The sequence below is a fragment of the Limulus polyphemus genome, unplaced genomic scaffold, assembly GCF_000517525.1.
Source record: "Limulus polyphemus unplaced genomic scaffold, Limulus_polyphemus-2.1.2 Scaffold3883, whole genome shotgun sequence".
Classification (NCBI taxonomy): Eukaryota; Metazoa; Arthropoda; class Merostomata; order Xiphosura; family Limulidae; genus Limulus; species Limulus polyphemus.
In genome coordinates this window covers 31,420-41,746 of record NW_013669493.1, presented here as the reverse complement: position 1 = coordinate 41,746, position 10,327 = coordinate 31,420, and the positions used below count along the sequence as shown (strand labels likewise).

The window sequence follows — 10,327 nt, the reverse complement described above, 5'->3', positions numbered from 1 at the left end:
ACAGTATAATTCAGTGATTACAAATTGGGCTTGTGTTTCCAGAATTGTTTACAAAAATACAGTATTAAATTATAAGAATTTTAGTCTGGATCCTAGTTTAAGCTTTTTATTTTTCTTATACAACTAAGTAAATTCCACAATAACCTTCTTTTTTTTTTAAGTATATTGACTGTACTTAAATAGTAACTACTTTATCTTAATGAATGGAAAACCATCATGACATATAATTCCATAAGTATCAAAAATTCAATACCAGTTTAGTTTACATATACTTGTACAAAATACACCATCAACATATCATAAATACCAACATCTGGCACTGACACAGACTAATAATGAAGTATCACAAGCCTTTTGTAGTAAAAAATAAAACACACACACAAAAATAAATGGAAACATATATGCATGGATGAGTTTTTTGCCAGCAATTTTTATATTATTATATTAACAAGAAAGATTTCATATAATTCACAAAAATTATTAGATCATGAATTGAAAAATTTAACTTCATTGTCAGTGTGAATACTATATTTCAAAATAATTGTCCGTCAGGCTAAGTCATCACATATTTGGCAAAACATATTTTCGTTTAGTAACTTTCATACACACACAAAAATAATTTCCATATAAGTGTAGCAGTTATGCAATTTAACGTTTTTCAGTTTGGAATAAGAAAAAGCTAAAATGTTTTGTGCAATTTTTTTTTAATATTTCTCTACTCTTCAATAAGGCAAAACTTTACTTAAAATTTAAACTACTGAATTGTAAGTGTAAAGTTCTAAAATTAAAAATAGTACAACTGTAAACATAAGAAAATTGACTGTTCCATTTCATTTATTGTTTTAATAATTCTGTATTATTAAATCCAGCAAAACCTGGGTTATAATAATCTAAAAATTTCAATTTGTGATTGACAGTCAAACAGTGAGAAATACATAAATTAGTAGTACCAAGTTATCACCGTTCTTCCATTTATCTATTTGTAATAGCTTCACCACTGAACTGCAGTAAATATTTATTTGAAAACGTATTTTCAATATTACTGATTTGGTTACATAAAGGTACTTATAAAATTATATGTCAGAAATTATTCTATATTTTGTTCTGTTAACTGAATATATTTCATTAATTCAATTTGGTAAATAATGCAATTAAAAACTTTCTTCGGTATGATACATTCAAATATGAAGTACAGAAGTACTGGTTAAAAAAAGTTAAATAATAACCCTTGTCTTTAAATAAGCAACTACATGTAGAACAAACTGTGTACAGAACAACAGTCAAAATATATTCTATTTTAAAACAACCTCTTGTGCATTCTAAAATACCATAAAGACCAGGATCAAAACTTCATACAAAACAATATACAGAAAGTTATACACAACTTTAAAAAACTGTTGAAATTTTGATATACAGATGAAAAATTTTGAGCACTGTGTAAAGGTAACATCTGCATTTACCTTTGAAAGATAATATGGTACAATAACAGACTCCTAACACACGTATTAGGGACATGTTACAATAACAGACTCCTAACACACCTATTAGGGACAAAGTACAGTACAAATTGTATAATAACATTCAGTGTATCCTGACACGGGCAATTCATGTCGGTATTAAACTAACAAATAACAAAACCCATCACATTGATAAGCAGCTGAAACATCCATATTACTAGTGAAAAATGATTATATGCATGATGTATAAATATGTAAAAAAGTTACAACATAAATACATCTTCAATCAATTATCAGTAACAGCCACATATTCTTATATATCTCTTCTTTTCAGAAGCCAGTAAACACGTATTTTGATGTCAAACAAACACAACTCTAGGAATATATATAAAAAAATGAATTTTTTGTTCATCCTATGAAACCTAAACTTACGAACATGCAGTTTTTTCTTTCATTTTATGAAGGTGAAGAAATCAACACCAAAAAAAAACATGTTCTTTTGTCTTTTGTGTAGAGATGACTGAAGTTGTACATATTTGTTTTTTAGCTTTTCTAAAAAAGTCAAATGCACACAAACTGTTCTTTTATCTTTCACATCACAATTGGTTAAATTGAATGCTCAGTTTGTTTTTTCACCTATTCTACGATAATCAAAAACTAACACAAACATATGTAATCTGTTTTGGAATTTGTTGTTAGGACTAAATGGGTACAATACTATTTGTTTGTTTGTTCTAAGAAAAAATTTATAAATTAAACATTCCTGGTTTCCAAACTAATCACAAACAAAAGGCAGAGGAATTAAGAAGTCAAACACCAGTACATAACATACATGTTGGGATCTACAGGGTGACCATTACTGATAGTTATACATGTACTTCAGTTTACTATTACAAATATGCTGTGAAACGGACTACTTTCAGAGAACATTTCACGATACTAATACAGCAACCACATAAATTACCGGACATGTAAACATACAAAAAAACAATTTCTTTTATGGATCAGAAAAATAATTATAGGCAAGTAAAAATAATATGGAACCACATACGGTAAAACATAAGCCACATATCTAACATAAAACACATTCAACATAGCTGTCTAAACATTGGCACAACGTGGTATTCAAGTACTTGTACCAGGCAAGGTTTTGGGGATAGTTAAAAGAAAACACTAATAAAAAATAGTGTACAAATATGTACTACACAGTTATTCCAACTAGTAAAATATTAAAGTAACTCACTCAATGACATTAGCATTATAAAATACAACATATTTATATAAACTATATATATATGATACTGATTGTGTAAAATCTATAATGCAAATATAATCTTACTGTATAACATCAACAATCACTCAACTGTATCTTAACAATATCTATAAATAAAGAAAAATTACAATGATGTATATGTCAGGTTTGCACTCAAGACAGTTGATATACATTACTCAAAATAGTGACATCACTTTGTTGGATTATCCCTTGAAGCCCTCACTACAATTGTTATTATTTGAAAAATGATCACTGTATCGGTAAACTTAGTACCATTTCAAAGACTGATAATGTGAGAAGATAAAAAAAGGTTACTGGTTTTCAGTAACATCATTTTAAATACTGAGACAGTTTTTATTTAAAACCACCATGTCTTTAACATAACTATAGTCACCAAATACAACAAACTGTACAAATAATACTTGTTTATAGTCTTACAGCGTAGTGGGCTGATTATACTACAGGAAACACTAACGAGTAAAATATCAATACGGAGTATGTTAACGAATTGATACATTACACATATTTCCCTAACGTTTCATATTTTACAAAATTCATCTACCAATTTCATTCAAACTTTGCATGTGGTCTGAGAAAATATATGGGAAGCATTTTTCTAAACACTTACAATATCAATGATTTAAGTTGTCAAATTATACGATAAAAATGATAGGATAGTAAAAACATTTATCACAAGAGTTATGTTAGTATTTTTCAGACTTAAAACTAGTTTTAAAAACGAATACTACTTTCTACAGGATTATGTCACAAACTAGATAACAGTCTACTAAGTAGTCATTATGTTAACATAAACTTCAATCATTCTGGCAAATACAACAAAAATACTGAACACTTGTTACTTGCTTTAATATGCTCTTTATACCATGAAATACCTTATCTTTCCAAAGTTCTACAAGTCATTGTTAAAAAAAGACTTAACACTAGGTCTAATTAGAACGTAAACATTTTCTAAACCTGCTGAAAATATAAATTCCTTAAGGTAATGAAGTACAACTGTAACATGCTTTCCGTAAGTTTTCTTTATGGTGATGTTATTGTTCAGTTAAATATTGTAACTGTTTGCTAAGACAAGTGTATTATAATCTACTAGCATACAGTCAACAGCTGTGAAACATATAAGATGTTAAATAGGTTTTTGTTATATGTTTTCAATTCTTAAGACTAAACTCATAATTTGGAGTTATTTACAACATTAAAAGGCTAAAGTTTAACACACCCTAGATTTTTCACTTTCTCATTACAACAACAGCATACATCCCATATATGGGTTTGCTGGAATTAAGCATACTGCTGAGAGAGAACTTTTAAGAACAATTATAATAGTTTAATAAAACTTATATATTTCAATAGATTGGATGTTTAGTGATGAGAACAGTTTAATAACAAAAACTGTCAGCTTATAGGTGAGTATACTAAATACAGTGTATTTTAGTCAAATTATGGGTGTTTGCTCGAAACACCCCCCCTCAAAAAAAAAAAAAGGTTCAAAATCAAGATGAACATGAAGTTTTGTTCAAATATTGAAGTATATTTAACTTGTAAATCCTAAATCTTACTAGCTGTGTCATAACTCTAGTACATGTACAGGTTCAGTCTGGTCCTTTTGTCTAGTTAAATAATCAATACCTGCAAATAAGTGAAAGTTCAATGACATACTAATTACAAATGAAAACTGACAACATGAATTAATAACGCAGTAAAACTGTCTACACTCTATCAACAATCCATTTTTGTTCATGTACCATTTTTATACATTAATGTTCAAAAATTTTAAAGTATCAAAATGCGTGCCTAGTCTTAATATCACATACCATACATGCAATACATATTTTACAAAAACACGTGTTTTTTTTTGTATTATTTTTTCAATTCAATGCAACATATAATTTACTTTTTACTCAAGCACCATTACAATAACATGACAAGCAAGTGGATGAAAACAGTCTAATCGTGAGCATCACTGATTATATGAGAAGTGAAATGATACTTATCTCTACATTCTTGGCCACACAAGTTACATTTCCAGGGATTTGAGCCTGAATGTAGACCCCTGTGGAGAAAATAAAGTGTCTGATCTTGAAATGTGATTTCACAATGGGAACATACCAATGACTGGTCCTGGGAATTATTGTTTCCTCTATTCACGCTATCAGGATCGGGTTTGACATGCATGGTTGTTTCAGCTGTTCCATCAGTTGAAGATGTCGACGGAGCTCTGTATTTGTCCTGTTGTGATCGTGGAACGTCACGAGATGTTTGTCTTTGGTTGGCGGCACTGTTATCTTCACTTGAACCAGGACAATTATCACTAGATGTGCTACCTTGAGGGGTACACCGGGATATACGACATATCCTTTCAGCATTGGCTAACTCTTCTGTAGCACATCCACTATCTGAGGACTGCGAAGGCTGGTGTTTTCTCACTGAATATCTTGGACAGACAGGAGACTCCGATGTCAATGATTCTGTAGATGTGTGTGGATTCTTTTGGTGGTCAGACATAACAACTACTTTTTGGTACTCATCTTTATTAGATGTTGAAGAGCGAGATGTTTGATCAGAGACATTACTATTCTCTTGCTTCTTTTCTTTGAAGTCTCCAGAAACACCAGAATCACAAGAAGTTTCTGAAGTGTTGTCTATATTTGATGAAAACCCTTCTTGATTCAGATCATAATTCTTTATGGTGTGTGAGGAAAAATCATCCATTTTGACACCAATGAGTTGGATACTTGCATCTCTTGGCTCTGTTTTAATCACAAACTTCTTAGAAACTTCAGATGTATCAGGATACTCAGAGCCTGAGGAACACTGAGTTACTTGTTGTTTATTTCCTTGGGAAGAAACATTAGAATGATGAAATGTTGTTTCTGTTGAAGAAACATTCATGGGATCTGTTTGAAGTGTAAGTGAAGTATTAGTATGTGATGTTGCATTTGAAGCTGGAAGAACTTTTTGTGACAATGGACTTTTAAAAGAAGGATCTAATCTAATAATATTTTTTCTAATGTTGTGTGTTCCTAACAAGCAAGTGGTTTGATCTGAAGCAACTGCTACGTCCAGCGGCTTATTATGATTTATTCGAGAAGAGAGAGCATTACAGAAAAAATGAGTATCTGATGTCACTGGAGATGTACTGGAGGTGCAAAATGTGTTTGTTGAAGATGAAACAGACCCAACAGTTAATGAAGGTGGAACACAAAACAAGTGTGTTGAATAAGATTTACTACCATCTACTAACTGATTTGAAGATACAACAGGAGGATGAAGCATACCAGGAACAAAGTTTTGAGAAACAACATTTAAGTCAACAGCTCTTTCAATAGGTGACTGAACTAGATCAATTCCCATGTTGGACACTGAAGAACTTTCTAGACTCTCAGAGTTCAACTTTCCATGGCGAGACAGGTAATGCACTTTAGCTCCAGCAACAGAGACAGATTCAAAACCACATATCCTGCAAAGTTTATCCCCACTATGATCAGTTGATAAGTGTGTTTTTAATTGTGATCGGCTGTTAAAACTTTTAACACAGAAAGGGCAACAGAAGGGTCGTTGTAGTGAATGTTGTCTTACAACGTGTTCCATTAGATGATCTTTTCGGAAGAAACGTTTTGGACACAGGCGACATTCAAAAGGTCTAACTCCAAAATGGCTCAGCTTGTGTCTGCGCATGTTAGCAAACTGGGTGAATTTCATGTGACAGATATCACACTGATACGATCGTGGATGCCTTGTGACATCCTGGTCAACTTCTCTTGCATAATTATCAACTTGACCATTGGAATCTTCCAACAAGAAACTTCTACCATCAAAGAATCTACTATTACTGTTGCTTTCAGAATTTCTAGAATGGGGCTGATTCTGGTCAAATATAATTGTTGATGGGCTAGGTATATCTCGCAGAGCATTACTTTGTCCTTCATTGAATTTTTTTATGTGACAATTCTTAAATTCTGTGAAGGAAGGTCTTTCGTGCTCTTTGCAAACACTATTTGTCTTAGTATCAAACTCCTGATTTGGGCCTGACAAGTTTTTGTTACTGCAGTCTTGTTCTTTATCAGATTTTAAGATTTTTTTATTGTCATTCAGCCACGGTTGAAACTCAAAGTTAACTTTAGTGTCTACTTTGAAAAACTTTTTCTCCACTTCTTCCTTCGAATCAACTGTGGTAGAACTACTTGTGCCTCTTCTTTTTTTATGGTCTGAAAAATTCAGAGTTGGTTTTATTTCAAATGTACTTGTATTTGGTACTATAGGTTCTTCGAGTTCATCTGTATGAGGCACTAAACAGCTATCATCAGCAGAAACTGTATCAGGAGAATTCATTTTCAAAACTTCGGGATTCAGTTCTTCACTTCTAAGTTCACAACTAGTTTTTTTTTTATTTGAAGAATCACCATCGAGAACTGATGAAACTTTTGACGATTCAGGCTGGTATTCAATTTTATTTATGTTTTCAACAATTTTATAATTCAACAGTGATGGGTTATTAAAATGTACATATGGATTCATATAATTCTGACCAGTAAAAGTTTGAAACTGTCCAAAAATTAAGCTTTTATTTTTAGGAGTTTCAACAAATAATCCTGATGGCTTCAGCCAGGTTTGAGTTTCATTTGAAGAGTTGACATTTTGATGAACCAGAACTTTACCATTTGAATTATCCTGTAGAGAGGAGATGTGGACATCAGATACAAAATAGCAGCTTGTCTCAGATTTACTGGATTCATTATCTTTATTGGCTTGCTCTGTTGAACAATCTAAAGGTGTACAGTCATTTTTGTCACTAGCATCTTCAAGGGTGCTAGATATACTTCGACCATTAACATCAACTTTTTCAACAGTATTCCCAGTAGCACTGGTTACTTCTTGATTAAATTTTTTTATGAGTATTGTGTTTGAATTGCTCGAAACAGAAGAACCTTCTCTACAAGTTTCCTTAATAACCATACTCGTTGACGGTTTGGATTCAACACTAGAAGCACCTGATGTCTCAGAACTTAGAGAACAAGTAGGATTAAGTTCTTTAGGTGCATTATTTTCAGTTTCAGCCATTCCTGTAATGAATTAGCAAATTCTGTAGATTTAAACGCTTCAAAATATATATATATTATAATACAACCAAGATGATAAATTTAACTGTCATGTTACTGGAAAACTACATCTAATTCAATTGTGTATGTTACAGAAGAACACATTTTCTGTACCATTAAAAAAAATCAGGGATGTTAAAAAGGAATAATTTTGAGCACTTACAATGAGCAAACAGCTAATGTTAACGTTTTCCTTATCTGATAATGTATTTCAGACAGATACTTCTCTGCACCACCAAGAGCTATTACCTTGCCAATGTATTTTTTCCATATTTCGTAACAAAGCAACCCATAAATGAATGAATTCTTCTATAACCAATAGACTTTTCTTTATTGTAGTACTTACTAAGATTCACTGACAGATAAAATGTCAAAAAAGAAAATAAAACCCTGCTAAAAAAAAAAGAGAGAAATAAATCATACTGTAAAACATACAATGGTGTAAAATGAGTTTGTTCAATTCCATCAAATAAATAGGATGAAAACACGTATGACTGGTTGATGAACATAGTGAATGAACATAGTTTTCAGTGTTTATTGAAGCGTTCACTCTTTTAATTGTCACACTTCACACTTGGTGAGTTCAGAACTTGTACTTTGTCTTAAAAAGAGAAAGCAAAAACAAAATCCCCAAATTCTTGCCATGTTCGTATAGTAAAACACAAAAAAGCTTGGAAGTACAATCAATGGAATACAATAAAGAATAACACTCAACGGTAGCCTAGGTCACTCATTGTTGGATAAGATACAAATATTGTTTTACAATAAATTAAAAACTACATCAAATGATGTACTACAAAACTGAAGGACTCATTTAATTGGCAGAAGAAATCATCACATTATCTGTTCTGGTTCAGGACTACATCTAGCTGAATGATCACGTTCCAGCCAACATGGGTGTAAAGTGGTTAGTACGGTGTGATTTGGTTTGTTTTTCTTTTGCCACATTAATAGCAGGTTATTTTCCTTTAGATATTTATCATATCTCTAGTTCCAGGCCATGCCCTACCACAAATATCCTTGGATCTATGCATCTTTTATTGATTTTTGTTCCACCAAAACATAAATTCGAAATCTTGTTTTATCCACAGCCTCCCCACATACCTAATTTAGTAGCCAGTTGTACCAACACGTATGTTTGTACCTAAATTCCAGAACAATCCCTTTCCCTATGGAAACCAGAGATTTTTTTATCCCCCTTTCACAAGTTTTTCCCCATTATTTTTCTCTCTTTTCTAGGGAAATTAAACATTTTACTCCCTTATGAAAGGATTATTACTATTTTAAGACCCCTTTGTTCAATTTCTTGGGAACAGGGCTTCAAATATCCTTTTTTGCAACATTTCTTGGGCCCAGATGACCTCACAAAATATACACCTTTTCCACAAGAAAATTAGAAAACACACGCACCCCTTCAGAGCCTGAAGTTGGGGCCAGGATCCACCACATACAGCACAACAGAAGTTTTGTTAGTGTCTGTTACGTCCATTTTTGGACAGCTTGAAGATGCTTGGTAACTTGTCAATTACTGTATAATACATTAAAGGTGTCTCTTGGAGGTTTGTGACTATATACAATCACAGTGAATACAATCTCGAGTTACAGATGTGATACCAGTTAATCACATAATACAGAATGAACGAGTCATATTTATCAAGTTGATACTATGTTGAGTAGAGACTGCAACAATGATAAGTAATATATAATTATAATAAGATTTTTAATTTATCATGCTGGTAAATATACAACGTTTTACTATAAAATGTCTTTAAAAAAGTAGGAGAAATAATCATTTAACTCTTTCAGCACGGGCTCAGTCCCTAGGACCTACCTTGTAACCATTTTGTGCTGTTATAGTTTTCCTGCTATAACTTTTTAATTAGTAAGCAAATGTTAACGAAATTTGGCAGATTATCAGTAAACATTACAACGCTTTCATATGCAAAATATCAATTTTTTTATCAAGTCTTAAAGTTTATAAAGCAATGTTTTTCTCATTGCTTTTATTTTTTGCATGTTGCCTATCTATCATGCAAATTAATATTCATTTTAAGATTAAAAATACTTTAATGCATCAGGAAATTTCGAAATCTTTATAATATCCAGATAGTTATCAAACGTTTCTTCAGAAAAAACAGTATATTTTATCTGTTATTTTCGGTAATTAATCTCTGTACGGGTTTGGTAGACTTGACTGATCTTGCAACTAACATAAAAAATTAGGAAGTAAATATAAATTATGCCTCTTTCATTCTAGAATGAACACAAATTATAACATAAATATACATTTATATATATTTATTATTTTTATTATATTAACCTTTCACCTGTGCCTGGCTAGCAATATAGAAGTTACAATTACATGACACACGTGCACTCATGTTACCGTATCCAATAACATAATACTGATCTTTGGTCTTTACAAAGTAACTTGTCTTGGCTGTGTTTTAGTAGACTATTATTTTGTAAAATACAGTCAC

The 10,327-nt window shown here is 31.6% G+C and overlaps 1 protein-coding gene across 1 annotated transcript in view; it reads right to left on the bottom strand.

The window, feature by feature from the left end:
* Nucleotides 1-740: 740 nt before the first annotated feature.
* Nucleotides 741-10,327, bottom strand: part of LOC106470213 — a 13,370-nt gene continuing 3,783 nt past the window's right edge. Inside the window, exon 3 of the mRNA XM_013930753.2 lies at nucleotides 741-7,811. Coding sequence (XP_013786207.1) covers nucleotides 4,696-7,809 — 3,114 coding nt within the window. The 5' untranslated portion in view covers nucleotides 7,810-7,811 and the 3' untranslated portion in view covers nucleotides 741-4,695. The remainder of the gene's footprint in view (nucleotides 7,812-10,327) is intronic.